The following is a 17,073-nucleotide window of genomic DNA, read 5'->3' as shown; positions in this document are numbered from 1 at the left end:
AAGGAATGAGAGAATAACTCTTTTACTCAGTGTGACTGTTTTTGATGTCGCTCTCAATTGATCTGTTATTGTATTCACATGTTCATACGGGATATTGTATTTGTTTTAAATGTTATATACTTATGTAGTACATGTATTTTGACTTTTGTTGCCATGATGCCAGGTCTCGCTTGGAAATGAGATTTTTAATCTCAGTGAGATTTTTACCTGGATAAATAAAGGACTAATAATAAAAAAAAAATACAGTTTACTGGCAGATGTTTGTCGGTCCTTTTCTAAGCTGACATTATGTTTCAGCTGTTGTTATAGGTTTTTTTTTTAAATCTAATGTCTTTTGCAGTTAAAATACGTTCTTAGAAAACACCTACATGCCCATTTATCCTGTTTGAACCTGGTGAGTTCACTGGTTATGACATCCTCCATAGTCTTAATACTTGTATATATATATACAGTAGATTGCCCTGATGTCTTCCAATTGTTTGCATAGACAGTTTACAATACAGCTGACAGTAAGTTCACACACAAGAACTGTAAGCTAGCTATTATTACGAGGAAGGCATTATCCTTGTGATGACCACAGCTGAGCTTATTTCCTTCTTTAACACAGGACTTTGCACTTTGCCGCTTAGTGTTTGCTCCTGTCAGCACTGCGGTGTGTGTGGTGTGTGTTTGCTTTTATGTGATTAGAAATTATTAAGGTGAGCTCAAATGGCATCCAGCGTTTCTCTGTAAGCGAGAGGCTCTGTTCATCAGTGCCATAGGCGCTCTTCAGTAAACAAATCTCTGCCTCACTCATTAACAGAGAGAGGGGCTCCTGTGTGTGGCGCGAGTACACACCGAGCTAGCTGTTCAGGGTAAACAAACATTACTAACACCCAGAGTGTAAATATAAGAGATGGCCATTAATCATGGCTTTACTGACTGATTGTTTTTGAGTGTGTGTTTGTGTGGGTGTTAGTGACCATGTGTGTGGGTGTTTTGTGTCCTTTAACTCAGTTTGCATCAGCCTGTGAGTCGAATCCTTGAGAGCTTGTCTTTCAGGTTTTCCTACACGCCCACACGCCAGCACTTGGACATAAACACCCACTGGGCGTGGAAAATGCCTGACACGTTTATAGAACAGTTTTTTCCTTTTAGAGTCAGTCCGCTGCTCTGGCTGCAAAAGGTGTGTGCTCAGTCCACCTGCTCCACTGAGAGCTGTCATCTTTGTGGCAGCCAACATCATTACGCTTTAAAACACACTCAGTAGACCCAGCATGGCGGAGGAATGTGTCCCCGAGGATTTAGACCTGAAAGGGATGGGTGAGGAGGAGCTGTGGGAGCTGATTAATGACAACCGCCATCGGATCTCGCTAGGAGTGCGGCCGTGCATCTTGATCCCGTATCTGAGGCAGGCCAGGGTTCTCAGTGAGATGGACGAGGACGAGATCCTTTCCTGCCACAACCTCACAAACCGCTGCATGAGAACGAGTGAGATTTTCATTGTTTTCATGGATTTTAAAGTCAGTTGAAACTCTGTCCATGAGATGATACAGTAGACTGCTGAGTTAACCACTTAGAAAAGTGTAGCAGCAACATATAAAATCATCATGTCACACTGACAGAGTTTAGGTGTATCTGTAAAAACAAAATTCTTCAGATTTAGAATTGTGATTATTTGCATCGCTGCTGTTGCTTGATGACATTAACTCAAAGGTTAATTTGGAAGTCTCATTGTAATCTACTATTTCTAGGCCACATGCTGGATCTGCTGAGAACCCAGGGAAAGAATGGTGGTATGGCCTTGCTGGAGAGCTTAATGATTCACTACCCAGCACTCTACACCCAGGTGACTGGACGCAAACCCAGCACTGAGCCCTCAAGATTCAGTGGTGAGTGGCTCAAAGTCTTAGTATGTCTTATGGATGTGTTTGTTCTCTTTGTTCTGCTGACTGCAATCCTTGCACTCTCTTTCAGGCCTGATAAAATACTCAGAGCTGACTGAGTATCTGGTCAGAGCCGTCACAGGGATGCAGAAAGAGCTGCAGGAGGCCCGTAACGAGGCCAGCAAATTGAGAGCACACTGCGCCTCTCTGGAGGCAGACATCAGTCAGATGATGGAGCAGGAGATGAAGTCCAGAACCCTGCGCACCGACAACGAACGGATCCAGAGACACTTGTGCTCTTTGCAACGTGAAGTCACCAAGCTGAAGGATGAGAAGTGTGACTTGTATATTCGCTACACAGCAGCAATCGAGGAGAAATCAGCTGTGAACGGGCGACTCCACGAGCTAAACCTTCAGGTCAGCGGATGTTATTAGAGTCTGTTTGTTCACTGCAGGAGACCTTCTGTCTGAGTCTCAAAGCTGTCATCCCTGGGGAAAATCCTCAAAAGGTTGATGTTAAAGAAGTGAAATTAAAGCTTGAAAGGATTAGACAGTGCCAAGGGAGGCTTTTGTTGTTTTGTGTTCACAGCCTGAAAAAAAGTTGTATACTTTGCTGTGGTAAATGTTCTCCCGCTTGAGACTCAGACTCAAGTGACACCTCACAAGTAATCTGAGACAGGTATTTAGCAAAAAGTCTTTGCTATATACAGGAGCTGTGGGGTTTAAGTTACCAGGCAGAACAAATGAAAGGCAAAAGTGGGAAGTGTTCAGGACCTTTCCTTCTGTAACATGTCACACTTTCCTTTTTTAAATTGTACTCTAATGATTGAGCCATCCACTCAAAATCAAAGTCCTTCTGTCCTTCGTACAGAAAGGCCTGCCATATTTATCCTCAAGCAAAGATAACAAGCAGGCTCCACAGTTCTTATATGCTGCATTTGGTTACACTGTCATGAATGCATTTATCTTTTTTTTTCTTTAAACTTTTAATCTTCAGATTTGACCTCTACAGATTCAAAACAAAAGCATATTGCAAAAGACTTTTCACTGGTTTCCTCTAAAGGCACAGCAAAAGCTCTAAACTGCACATATGAGGTGTTGTAAAGCTACTTCAGTATCTGCAGTTATTCCTCCCACAAGTCTTCAAATCTAGGAGAAGTATAGCGCTAAATTGCTGCTGTTTTTGTGTGAGACAGTACGTAGGCATGATCCACTCAGGAGTGAAAGGTCATTTGGAATGTGGTCATAAAAGTCTTTTTTTCTAAATAACAAAATTGTTATTTCTATTATATTTCCCAGAAACATTGTTTAGTTGGGTAAGAGAACTTTTTTTATGACAGTAGATATTCATGTTTGAAAAGACTTTTGTTTAAAAAAACAACGCCCCGCCCCTCCCTGAGCCTGGTTCTACCGCAGGTTTCTTCCTGTCAAAAGGGAGTTTTTCCTTCCCACTGTCGCCAAAGTGCTTGCTTGTAGGGGGTAATTTGATAGTTGGGTTTTTCTCTGTATGTATTATTGTAGGGTCTACCTTACAATATAAAGCACCTTGAGGAGACTGTTGTTTTGATTTGGATAAATAACATTGAATTAAACTGAATTGAGCTGATGGGTAACAGAGACCTTGGTGAAAAGAGTCCTGTTTACTTCAATCATACAAGCATATCAGAACTGACTTCAGATCATCAGAACTGTTTTGTCAAAGTCATTTCACCTCTGTTGTTTTCCAGCTGGTCAAAGTCATTTGATGAATTGAATATATTTCTCCTTTACTAGCATCTCTATCATTGAATCTAAAATCCTTTAGATACCCTCGGGTATTTAAAAGTAGAATAGGAGGCAAAGCCTGGCCTCTCTTCTGTGAATCAAGTTCCAAATTTGGATTTCTCTACCTTTAAGATTAGGCCTAACACATTCATTTTTCAAAAAGCTTGTAGTTAGCACTGGATCAGATGACTGTGAACCTTCCCTTAGTTCTGCTGCTGTAGTCTCAGGCTGCTGTGGGCTTCTTATAATGCCCTGAGCTTTTCTTTTCCCTTCACTGCTTCTCTCTCTCCTTGTTTTGTTTCTAGTAAACTCTGAACCTGGTTGCTTCCCACTGCCACCAAGTGCTTGCTCATCTGGGGATGGGGGTCATCTAATTGCTGAATTTAATTGAATTGTCTCCAGTGTCTCAGATTTACTGATTTACACTCTGTGTTTCTTACCACAGACTATAAAAAAACATAAAACACCTAATTAGATGTACAGTGTCTCAAGTCTTGTTTGTCTTGTGTGGTGGCAGGTGTATCAGCTGCAGACTGAGCTACAAAATGCCCAAGCAGAGAATGAATTCCAGAGGCAGCGGTCACTCAAGTCTGTTTGTCCTGAGTCACCACAGCTGCAAGATGAAGTCAGGAGCCTGCGCTGCCAGCTGGCGAAGGCAGAAAAACTAGACCCCGTGAGCGCAATTGTTCTCTTTTGTTTTTTAATATAGACCATTTTTTTCACTCATATTCTTTAGAAGGTGAAATCTTATTTGCTGCTCCTGTTGCATCAGGCTCGTCAGGACATCCTGGCTCAAGACCTGGCGGAGGCCATAGACAGTCAGGTGGAGCTAGCAGAGCAGCTCCGATCATACAGGGAGGAGAACGAACAGTTGCTCAGAGACAAAAAAAAGGTGTGTTTGTTTTGGGTTTTTTCCTTCAGTGGTTACAGTAACCGGACCAGGAAATGTCACACAAATTCAACCAGTTATCTCTGATGGAAAGTGAGCTTTTCAGACTCCCACTCAGCATCATGATGGGCAAAAGTATTCAGCTGCTACTTGGAGAGTTATTGTTACCTAACACTAATATAGATAAACCATGAAACCATGAATACCACATACTTCTTTATATAATAATTGACTTTCTAATGTAACATATACTTAAAAATGAAGCTAAATTGGCAAAATATGCGTGTATTTGTCAGCTCTTGGATCAGAACGAGTCTCTGAGCCTCCAGGTGCAGCAGCTGACTCTGGACTGCAAAATGCACCAGCAGAAGAGCGCTGTGATCCAGAACCAGATGAAAGCGCTCCAGGCCGAGAGAGACCAGGTAAGGAATTGATGACGGTGCCTCTAATCAATCTTTCCTGAATTTGATAAACAAATTTTCAAGCTGCATTTTTCTGTTTTAGACTTTACTTTTACGGAGAGCATCGGTTTTGCTCTGGTTCATTGTTGCGTTGTTTCAGTGCTTTAAGTGTCAGATAATACGCCGTTCTTCTGTACTTGTCTGTTGTGTGTGTAGGTGTGTGTTTATGTGTCTTTGATAAAGGACACAGTGTACGCGCCTCTCTGTTTTAAATAATACCTTTTTTAAAAGGAGCAGTATTCTGTTTTTTTCTAACATGTTCTTACCTTCACATGAAAACATCATGAAGAAATGATCCACTTTAAAGTCATTTTACATCAGCTGTCATTAACTTGAACCCTTTCCTCTGAAAACAATGAATTAAAAAATCCTACCACACCCTAAAAACTGTCAGATTGCATTTAACAGCATTTAACTGCTTCACTGAAGCAGAGGAATTTGATTTGTTAGACAAGTCTCGAGCGGATGGTGTGACGCACACACAAGCTCGAGGAATGCAGGTGTTGGAGTTCCACAGCACAGAATAATTAAGATCAAGACAGTACCTTCAATTATATAACTACTTCTGTAGGCATAACATATTCAGACTTAAACTGCTTATAGTTTGGCTTTGCTTGTTGTTTAAAGAAAAACTTTAATCTAGTGTAATTTGAAATTGTTTAAAAAAATTAAAAGACAATCAACTAATGACAAAAAATACTTACTTTACCTCACTGTGCTTTGTTTTCTACATGTATATGTATATTTGTATTTATTTGACGCTGCGCACAACGTTTCCTCTGAGTTTTAATAACAAGTATTCTCAAGCAAAGAGGATAAAAAATGCTCCTATTCCTACGAGTATTTCCTTGGAGAATCATGTTAGGCATACAGATGTCCATTTCAGTGTTTCAGTAAGAAACTCTGTCACCAAATGCAGGTTTATCACATTAAAAGTCTCTATGTTCAGGTTAGCCCAGATGGAAACTCTTTAAATCACTGATTTTTCTCCCTTTTTTCCCCAGTTTTTGAATACTGTCTGAAAATGCCAAAACATAAGAACTTTTTTTTCATGTAAATTATCAGAGCGTGATCAAAGTATATCTTACACACCTGAAAAATATAACTGACACATTAACTATTTAACAAAGCTGTTTCCCAAACTAGAGCTTCTGATACTCTTGTCTCGCCCGGTTGTGCCTTAAAGTCTCCCACTTCCTGTTTCACTTCCTGTTTTCTGGTGGTGATTTAAAACATAATTGGACAATAGCTTTCCTAATAATCAATTAGTAACTCAGTGTGCCATTGGAACACCACAGAGATGCTTTCCACAGCATGTCTTTTATCCTGTCTTCCTTCTCTCACCCTAACCGGTCGCAGCAGATGGCCCCGCCCCTCCCTGAGCCTGGTTCTGCTGGAAGTTTCTTGCTGTTAAAAGGGAGTTTTTCCTTCCCACTGTCGCCAAAGTGCTTGCTCATAAGGGGTCATATGATTGTTAGGTTTTCCTCTGTATGTATTATTGTAGGGTCTATCTTACAATATAAAGCGCCTTGAGGCAACTGTTCTGATTTGGTGCTGTATAAATAAAATTGAATTAAATTGAATTAAACCATATATTTCATTAAAAACTATAAATAATTTAATATAATTATATTAATCATTCATTTAAAACCGATCAACTTGATGTCATAAAGAACATTTCTAAGTGTTGTGTTTTGGTATTTATATCCATATGAGGTTTTTCAAGTGAGTGATGTATTACTCACAATGACTTGGAAACACAGTACTTCTATTTTTAAGTTTCCATCGAGTATTGTTCCAGAGGTGTGTTTGCTGAAAGGTGCTGAAAAATAGATCGTTGTCTGCTGTTGGCGCCGCTTTGACAATCGACTGCATACCACATGCTTGTATCCAAGCCAGTATGTACTTTTGTATCTCAGCAAACAGAGGCCTAAACTTGGCTCAGCTGGGTCTGTGTGTCTGACTAAGAATCAAAGTAGTTTCATGCACAGTCAGCTAAACGGTTTTAAATAATTGTCAATCAGCGCTTTGGGTGCCTTGAGAAGCGCTATATAAATGCAATCCATTATTATTATTATTATTATTAATCATTCATGTGCTTCTAGGCTTATCAGTCCAGGGATGAGGCCCAGGCCATGATCGCACATGTCCTGGCTGAGAAGGACACCCTGCGGTGCCAGCTGGTGGAGCTACAGGAGAAGGTGTTCAGCTTACAGACCAAGTGCAGCTCTACAGAACTGCACCAGAGCTCCGAAGTAAATTTTTTAAATACACACGTGCTCACGTATGCACAACACTTAGAGGAAAATGCTATTACTGACTAATTTCATGTCTACCCTAAGGAGACGGAGGGCGGCTGGGATAGTCTGAGTTCCAGCAGTGATGAATGCCCCGTATCATCTCGACGCAGACTCTGCCGCATGGATGCAATTAATCCTTCAATGGTTTCCTGCAGTTCAGAGGTGTGTGAGTGTGTGAAATAGCTGTGAAATGCTCTATTAATTTTTTCCCACATGTAATAATATAATCACGTATTTTAAATCTGATGTTTTTGTACAGCTCTCCAGTTTTAAAGAATAGAGTTAATACAGTCACAAGGATTAGGGTCAACTCGTAGAAGTTAGATGAGGTGGAGGCAAGGCTGTGGCTGGCTGCCGTGTGGAGTGGCTGAGGAGTTTTTTGCTTTGTAGACTGGAATGATTCTAAGGAGTCATCTCAGGCGCAAAGAAAACAGTGCAGACAAAAAGCAACAAGAGAAACTAGGGCTTCTTGTCTAGCGGCCTGATGAACACTGTGGCCACTTTGGTAGACTCAGTAATGCAGTGAGTAATGGATGAAATCTACAGCTGCCAAGCTGAATAGACAAAGAGTAGGTGTGGCCGGTCAGGCAAACAGTAAGAGTGACTAAAGAACCACACCTGAGCACATCAACACAAATCCCTCTTTTCTTCCACTCACTGCCAGCAGAGGGTGGTTAGATTCATTTCTAAAATGGACAAAATCTGTAGGATGCACCTACCAGTCTCTGTTAGTGCTTCCAACAATGCACCCAACAGTTTTATAGTGGCAACTCTTCGCCATGAGTAAAAGTTATTTATTTATGGCGTTCAACTGCATGCAACCAATATTAAATTGGGTGCTGGCACATTATCAGTGGGAAAAAAGGTGAGATGGAGACAAAACCAGTCACTAGTGACAACCACCAGAGTTCAAATACCATCATGTGTAATCAAAGCCTGATAGCACTGCTCTTGAGATTAATAATGAAAAACCCTGACATATCAGTTAACCGCAGTGCACAGAGTGGTATGTTCCTGCTTTCTCATTCAAACTACACACTTGTGACATACTGTCTCTTTTCTTGCAGTCATGATTTGATGTTCTGTGTCTGTGTTGGCCGTGTATATTGGCTTGTGTGTGTAGTGTGAAGATGGTGCTACGTGTAGCATGCGGTCCCGAAACGCTGAGCCTCCCAGTCCGGACTCTCTCCGCCGAAGGAAGGAAATTCTGTATGCAGAGAGCAGGTATGCCTGTGTTTCCTAGAAGTGCATATCAAAATCTCATAATTTCTTACTGACATTATGAGATTTTGGGAAACATTTCACCAGAACGGATGAATGAGCAGTGTTGCTGACCTCTGCATTCCTTTCTGTGTTCATATCATGGCACAGTTTCAGGTTGATTATTGATTTACAACACAAAAAGAAAGAACGTGCAATCGAGAGCTAATTAAAGAACACAAGTTTGTTGAGGAGCCACAGAAGTTCTATTGAAATCACAAATTGAGTAGACTTTATATACTTGTCATAGTGTCTTGCTGTTGTCATAGCAACCCACCAAACCAGTCTGTAGACATTATCTCCATTTATCACACGCTTCTTTGCGAAGTAAACTCAGTGTAAAATGCATACCGTCATTGTTGTGTGCATCCATATTTGTTGGATCTGATAAGGGCACTTGTCTGTATTTTTTTTCTTGTAGCTCAGAGGCAGCAGAGACTGACAGTCTATTGGACGACTTTGTGTTGCTCCCCAGCGGTGTGTATTGAAAGCATTATTCTTCTTTAAATTACTGTATATGTGTGCAGAGATATCAGAACGAGACCTTCTTTCCTTCTTGCTCTCACCCACAACTGGAACGGCAGATAGCTGCCCGTTCCTGAGCCTAGTTCTGCCAGATTTTTCTTCCTGTTACAAAGGAGTTTTTCTTTCCCACTGTCACCAAGTGCTTTCTCTATTCTCCATATTTCTCATAGGGGATCATCTGATCACTGGTGTTTTCTCTCTATTATTGTAGTACATTCTTTACCTTATAGCTGTTGTTTGAGGGGAGTTTCATTAGCTTTTGTCCCCTGTTTTGTCTTTGCCAACGTAGAGTGACACATTAACCCCAACACATTATATCCTGGGAAACAACCCTGATGTCCAATCATTAAACATTCTCTCTTTTGTCCAGTGGTGAACAAGAGCATGCAGACATTCGGGCTTTCCTCTCGTAGGAGGTCCAGCTCTCACAGGTGAGACAGTGACACGAATTTTTAAATAGAATTAGATTCTACTCTGCCCAAAGGGTATGGACACTTTTAAGGCCAATCATAAATCTAATGCAGGCTATTAATCACAGGACATACAGGACATTGTTGATCACTAGCTGGTGAAGTGAAAACAACTCTTCAACAGTTGAGAATTTTACACCACAATAAAAAACCTCCTCAGTGTCTCAGATCGCATTCTTCCACAATTACTTCTTACACTTAGTAACTTGGGATCATATGTCCATGTATAAAAAAAAAAGTGCTCTACAAATAACCGGATATTGTGAGTGTGCACTGCTGTAGCAAAATCAGTCCAGGAGAGCAGGTCCACTTTCTACTAATCCCAGTGTGCAGGAATTATTTGTAATTATTAGTGATCAATATTTGCTAAATAGCTTGAATAACTTCCCTAATTTTTCATCGTCAGCCTGTCAAGATCCTCAGTCCCTCCCTTCCTGATGCGTTCTCGTCCAAAAGCGATCCGTGTCAGTGGCAGAGTTCTCAGCATCTCCTTCCAGGGTGAGGCGCTCCTCAGCCAGCTGGCAGTAGTGGGGGGCAATAAGACGGGAGTGTTTGTGCATCAGGTGACTGAAGGCAGCGCAGCTCACACTGTTGGCATCAGCCCCGGGGCTCAGATAGTGGAGGTAGGTGCAAATGTGTGCGTAAAAGCAGTTTTTCTCCTTATCACCTGTTGTGAAAACGCTGTTGGTCTGCAGGTGAAGTACGAGAAGAATCAGAAGGCTTTGAGGATGGTGCTGGAAGATTCCACTTTAGAGGAAGCCATGTGGGCTCTTGGCCAGGTTGCAGGCATCTGTCATCTCTCCCTCCGCCCCAGGCAAGATGGTACGTCATATTTCTTGTACTGATTCATCGAGAACTTACACATGAATTGCGTCAGATTTCCATATAACTTGCACCATAACCGGAACACCATTTTACTGTAACCCTGCATCGCAGCCTTCAATGTTGCTTGGCGTGCCTCCTGAGAAATGTGACTACATGTCGGGTCAGCGCATACCACAACCACTTAAAGGCTGCGGTATAGGGATAAAAAGAGTTTCCAGTTGCTACGCAAGTTAGGAAGTAAATTTCCCGCAAAGCCTAAATGAAGTTTTAGTCTCATCTTGAATCACTTATATGCCGTTTTAGTGGAGATGTTAGATCTCGCTCTATGACTTGTCTGCAGTCTTGAAGCCAAATTGTTCTGTTATTTTTTTCTTCCACACTATTATCTAAACTTACTGAAGCTGTAAAAATGCCCATGAACATGTAAGAGTATTGGCAGTACTGTATTATACTTTGTGTTTGTTTTACACGCGTAGCCGTGAAATAAGACTTTATGGTTACAGCTGACTTCAGGAAGGAGGCAGCTTTGGTTGACATTAAAAGGATGCCTGACATGAGGAAGTAGAAACTGGATATGGTGAACATGCTGCATTCATGAGGGTGTTTTTGTTTTGCGTCAAGCAAAGAATTCAGCTCTGAAACCTGTCATTTTGAAAAAGTAAACCACATTTTTTGGCACGTATCCGAAGACAGAACATAATAAAAAAGCAGGCTCTGCATGGTTGACATAATAAAATGATTGTTTGTTTGCTATTCCCTCTCCTTCACGCGTTGCATCACAAACTGGTCTTTTAAATGTTCTCAGCAGATTTGTTATGCATGTACATGAACTCAAAGTTGTCATGTATTCAGAAACCACCTGATTTGATTTCCCCGTCTTCTTGTGCACATCTGGCCCGCTCTGGCTTGGATGCTACTTAGTGACTGCACCCTGGCAGTCCACTTCTGACCACTTCTGCATTTTCACCATGACCCTCAAACTATCGAGTAAAATCTTAATTTTTATTGCGTGGATCATTGCTCGCGAGGAGAGCAGAGTGTTCAAGGAAGTTCAGTTTGAAGGAGTGCTGTTTTTGCTACTCTGGAGAAGCTCCAGCCCTCATCACAGACACACAGGTGTAAGTGATCAAAACGGGACGAGCTTTGAAGGGGATCTGATAAAATAAGGTCTAGTATAGGTTTAGTTTTTATCTGTGAATTTTATAAACGCATCTTTACAGGTAAGGCTTGTGCTTATGTTGGGTGTGAGGATTAAGCACAGGAGGTAATAAAGTACAGTTACCATGAAAGTATATTGTTCTTTAAACTTGACATTATGTTAGTTCTGGGATGAAATGTAGAGCATGTACAGCAACTGACATCAGTTCTGAATATCATCCACATGGTGTGTACTGCAGAGTGTCAGTCCAGTGGTTTAACGTCCTCTTCTGTCTGCTCAGACTACGAAGCGCTGCTGCAACAGCTGCAGAGCAGTGAGACATCATCAGGAGACTCCTTCTACGTACGTGTCAACATGTCCCTCCCTGCCGGCCCTGGAGGAACCCTGGCTGTGTCCTGTAACGACATCCTGCATGTGACGAATACGCGGCCCGCCGGCACCGAGGACTTGTGGCACGCCAGTCACGTTCACCCGTGTCAGCAGCTGGACCTCCAGAGTGGAACTGTTCCCAATTATTACAGGTTGGTGCACTGATGAATGAAAAGTTCAGGTTCACAAAAGGCAACTGTGCACTCTTCAGATTATTCGAGAATGGAGTCAGATCACTACTCACTGATTTCTTGATGTCACAGGGCACAGCGGCTTCTGATTCGAGCTATTGAGGATATGAGCTTTGAAGCAAAGAAGTCTGAAAAGGTAAGAATAAACTAAAGCAGTGGGTTTTTGTTGCTTTGTTTAGTTTTTTTCACAAGTTGCATCTTTCCCCTAATTAACTCCTGGGAATATTCTTCTGCTTCGTCAGGGTGAGCGTGTGATGACCCAGAATACACAGAAGACTGTGAGGATTGTCAGCACTGGGCGCCAGGGCAGGAACCCACTGTGGGTCAGCGTGGAGGAGGAGAAGAGCGCGAGTGCAGAATCAAGTACAGTAACCCCCAGTGGTCACAAAACAGCAGAATTACACGGGGCCTCATATTCTACAAACAGCCAGTGAATCTCAGCTTTAACTGCACTTAAAAAAGAGATCTATGGAAATATTAGTGAGATATAAACATTTGCACTGTCCATTCTTTCCACTGCAGATGCAACATCTGCACCCAAAAGTTGTGTAACTCTCATGCCCTACACCCTGGTGACGCCACGCTATCCACCTGTCTGCAGGCCTGTCCTGCTGCTGCCCTCGGTGCTGGGACGCATCCTGGACAAGAAGCTGGCCAGCTGGCAGGGCTTTCAGCTCTGTGAGCCTGGTAAGAAACGCTCTGTCGATATAAGCTGACATGAAATCTTATGTGAATCTCGGCTACAGAATAAACAGCTGAAGACAAATTGTTAGATAAGCGGGATGGACACGGTTTCCTGAGCTGACTCATGTTTTATGGGCGAGATTGCTCATACACCTCCCACTCTATTTACGATTTCATGCTGTAATGGAAGCATAGTAAATAACCGGTCTCATACTGTACAATGGGGTTTGTGTGTTACTGTAAACCAGGAAGGAAATAAATATCAATAAAAGGAGGACAGCAGCCATAAAGTGTAAATCTTTACCATCATTACAGCAACATAGGCGTAGAATATTTAGAGGAAATAACAGGCTACACCAAACGAAATCATTTAATGTGTGTTTCCAATAATACACAGCATTATCTTGTGTGTTATAATCTCTTTCCTCTCTGCTTCAGAGGTGCTGAGCTCCAGTGAGCATGCAGCCCAGCTCCAGAGGTCTGAGATCCTGGAGGAGGTTGAGCAGGGTGGGAGCCGCTGCTACACCCTGCAGAGTGTCGAGAAGGTCATGAAGAAGGTCAGAGCAAAGAAGGAAGCTGTGGTCAACAAACTGTGTGCAATGCTAAAGAGATGATGGCCAGTTGAGCCGCAACTTTTGTACAAATATGAATGAGATTTATGTTGTAAAACTTACATTTTGGTTATCTGATGACTTTTGCACCATCATCAGGTTTAAACCAGTATTTTACTTTATCACAGTGCCAGAGATTCTTTAAAATGTATTTCATGTAACAGCACTGCGCTTAAATCACACTTAAGCTAATTTTATTTATTTCTTCATAACCTGCAGGGCATCCACTGCGTGCTGCCTTTAGGCCTCGACTGCGTGCGCCGGCTGCAGCGCTCTGAGATCTTCCCCATTATCATCTTCATTGGCCAGTCTGCACGTAGCGCACGTAAACTGAGGTAGATTCGTCTTCTTCATCTCACGCAATGCCACCTCATGCTTCTGATATTACATTTTTCTTCCGATTGTAAGCAGCGAGAGAATGCTGGGCAGAAATAATGAGTCAACATTTTTCCCAGAAAACCTTCCTTGTTTTTCCAGTTAGACTCCATGGCACACAGATTCATTCACAAATATCTTAGAGTTGTAATTTAACTTCATATTTTCAGACAAGTAAAACAAAATGCAAAAGGGACTGATGTATTCATGTATAGAGTTTATTAATGGGAAAATTAATTTTTTAACTAATTTCACCTTTGTTAGTGCAGCAATAGCAGAGACAGGAAATCAGGGAGACATGCAGCAAAGGGACCTGAGCTGCTCAACCACTGAGCCTGGGCCAGTTGTGCAATTATGCCTACTAAGTAAACAGATTTTGTCATACTTACAGATCAGTTACTTTGACTGTATGTACAAACAATATCAGCAAGTCTAAAGCAAAACATTTCCTTCCTATTCTATGTGAGCGACTTTTAGAAAAATAAATAAGTGTAAAGAAATGTGTTGATATTACTTCATGTTAATACAAAAGTTCATAAAAGCAGGAGGTTATAGTTTATTTATCTAACTTTTACGTTAGGTCAAAGCTGCACCGTCACAGTCAGACAGAGGAGCAGCTGCTGGCGTGTTCGAGGAGCGAGGAGCCGCTGCTGGACAAGCTGCCGTGTCTGTATCACAGCGTGGATCCAGAATCCTGGTGTGACCAGACCTCCCTGCTGACCAGCCTGCGCACCATCATCTGGGAGGAGCAAAAGAAGATTGTGTGGGTGGAGCCTGACCTGTGGTAGGGCAAGAAAAGGCAACAGAAGAAAAACTCAGAGCATTTATGTAAATAATATCAATTTCTTAAAGGGCTTTTTGTTTACTGGATCATGAAAAAACACATTAATATTAAATGGATAAATAAGTTTTACAAGAAAACTTTTTGTAAACACGAGTATGTATCTGTGATACTTTATGAGTAACTGGAGGACCGTTTAGTGTGCATGTAGCTGCATTACTTACTGAGAAACGTGTTTTACGCTGCCTCCTTTTTTTGACTTATTTGTTTAAAACAAACATGTGTAGTGTCCTCTAAAGACACAGGTTTTTTCATGAAACACACGCTTGCATTTACTGCATCTGTACAAAATGTAGATAATTTTTCATTTTCTATGTTTTCTTGCTTACATGCTGTGTTTTGTAAGTCACACCCTTGATTTAGAATAAAATAATAATAATCTGAGCTGTTGTGTCACGTGGAGTTTCAAAGTGAGATTTCATTGGAGATGGTGCATTCTTTGGTGCGAGTGTGAAATGAAGTGCTGTAAGTACAGATGAGTGAATGTTGTTTGTCGGGACAGCGCACGCCGAGCACTATTACAGGTGTTTTGTTTGTTTTTTTGAAATTAAGCACAGCTGCAGAGCACCATGTGATTGGTTTAGCTTGTCACAAACAGCCTGTTCCTTTAATTTTTTGAGCAGTGTATTACCTGTGTTAGCAGTAAATCTAAACAATATCAAAAGACATTGCTGACTTGTAGAGGAAGTGAAGAAAAATCTCTCCAGGGTGTGGATCTTCAGAGAATATCAGCGCAAAATAAATCCTCCTGCAAATATCGAAAAAAGGAAGGAAAAACACAAGAAGAAACTTTTGCACAGTAATACGTTTCTGTGGAGCAGATGTAAAGAAGTCTTATTCCTTCTATCCGTCCCTAAAGCCCCTCACTGGTGCCACACTGTTTGTCACAGAAACTCTCAGAAATTTTCATCCAGATTGGTCCACTTGTCTAAGACGAGGGGAACATATAAACATGTATAGACGCACTAGAATCATTATAGTATGATTATTGTTATTATTAGTGAGCAGTGTATTTAAATGGTCACATTCATTAATCAACTGAAAGCTTTTTCAAGCAGAGACACACAGCATTTATACATTCAAATGTGAGAATTTGGTGTCTGCCTATAAACTTGTATTATTTATTGATCTAATGGAAACATGGACAACAAACCAGATGTTAATCCAACAAGTTTATTATCATGGAAATTTAGGAAATGAAATTTAGGAAATGAAATTTAGAAAAATACGTGTGAACTATGCTTTGTTTGCCGTCGTTTTCTTTAACCCGTTCTTTTAAAGACTAAGCTTTGGGATGTGAGGAGAACATATTTTCCAGATTCCAGACTATGTTTCATCACATGTTTTTGGAATGTAATTCTGAAAAAGTTTCTCACAGGTGACAGGTCTCCTGCTCTGACACTGGGACCCACTCATATGCCAGTTCAGCACAGGAGCAGCACAGACACACAACCTCTTATTCCACTCTCACATTCACACCGCGAGTGAAAAATCGCCAGTGAACCCTGAAGGATGACGTTGGACTGTGGGAGGAAACCGGAACAGGGCAGGTGGCGCTCCAGGGATTTATTTTTGAGTTATTTTGATGTGGTACTGCCACCTAGTGGATGAAAGGAAAAAATGAAAGAACAAATATAGAAACGATTAACCGAATTATTGTATAAAGTTGAAAAATTAAACGAAAATTCTGCTACTAAAGTTTCATAAGATCATATTTATAATGATCTATTTTATATGCCGACCTTAGAGGACGTAGACAGTCATAGTTTTCAGACGGACGGACTCATCTATTCTCTACAACCTTAATCAAGCCCACTGTTTTTAGTTGGGATGAGGCTTGCTGTTTATGCTTCAGTGCAGACAGTCAGCAGTAAGGTGACCCTTTAATAAAAGTATTCAAGATCATCATGTGGAGGTGGGGTTGGTCTCACCGGAGGTGCAGACAGTGTTTTGAGAAGAACTGCAAAAGAAAAGGAAAAAGGATGGAGGCTTTGGAGAAACGGCTATCTGACAAACCCGAGGAACTAAAAGACACTCCTAGGCCCTACCCTGTTTGGCCTTACTGTGTATTAGTTTGCGGAGTTTGGTGCAGCTTTCTTGTTTGGTGGGGGGTGGGGATCAACAGGATATAAATACCTGTAAAAAGTTGATTGGTTCACATTTGCACATCTTAATTTTTAAGTGACATTTGCGTTTTAAGTTTATACACTGATTACATGCATATAATGCAACGTTTTCCTGTTGCAGTATTTTGTATGGTGCGTTTTTCTATGTTTTTAACAAAAGGGGGGAAAGGGACATTTAATTCAACCTAAGATGATTTGTTTTAATTTGCACATGGTCTTACTGAGGTGATCTAAAGTGAAATATGCATTTTTCTTTTCTTTTTATTTTTTTTGTAATGTACTGGAAAAGCTTGAAAATGGACATTGAGTGCATAAAAGTGCTTGAATTTGACCCTGGACAATAAACTCTGTGTCCAGT

General features: G+C 41.2%; 1 protein-coding gene across 3 annotated transcripts; it reads left to right on the top strand.

The window, feature by feature from the left end:
• Window positions 1-223: 223 nt before the first annotated feature.
• card14 (caspase recruitment domain family, member 14) lies at window positions 224-14,973 on the top strand. 3 transcript variants are annotated; one of them, XM_014340799.2, is made up of 20 exons: window positions 225-1,470; window positions 1,734-1,871; window positions 1,957-2,282; window positions 4,147-4,302; window positions 4,402-4,521; window positions 4,815-4,940; window positions 7,085-7,234; window positions 7,322-7,441; window positions 8,403-8,503; window positions 8,961-9,016; window positions 9,435-9,495; window positions 9,941-10,157; window positions 10,230-10,356; window positions 11,799-12,039; window positions 12,151-12,214; window positions 12,321-12,441; window positions 12,601-12,765; window positions 13,201-13,319; window positions 13,593-13,708; window positions 14,329-14,973. In XM_014340799.2, exons 1-20 carry the CDS (start codon window positions 1,257-1,259, stop codon window positions 14,534-14,536), a joined length of 2,946 nt encoding a protein of 981 aa, XP_014196285.2. In that variant the 5' UTR covers window positions 225-1,256; the 3' UTR covers window positions 14,537-14,973. The 3 variants fall into 3 exon arrangements, with proteins under 3 accessions (XP_042082831.1, XP_042082833.1, XP_014196285.2); XM_042226897.1 differs by having other exon boundaries at window positions 224-1,470; window positions 9,941-10,356; XM_042226899.1 differs by lacking the exons at window positions 13,593-13,708; window positions 14,329-14,973 and having other exon boundaries at window positions 224-1,470; window positions 9,941-10,356; window positions 12,680-12,765; window positions 13,201-13,318.
• Window positions 14,974-17,073: the final 2,100 nt, after the last annotated feature.

The sequence above is a fragment of the Haplochromis burtoni genome, unplaced genomic scaffold (genome assembly GCF_018398535.1).
Source record: "Haplochromis burtoni strain Fernald_Lab_line unplaced genomic scaffold, NCSU_Asbu1 Contig_233, whole genome shotgun sequence".
Classification (NCBI taxonomy): Eukaryota; Metazoa; Chordata; class Actinopteri; order Cichliformes; family Cichlidae; genus Haplochromis; species Haplochromis burtoni.
Note: the sequence above shows the minus strand (reverse complement) of the source record. Positions and strands in the feature narration are given on the sequence as shown.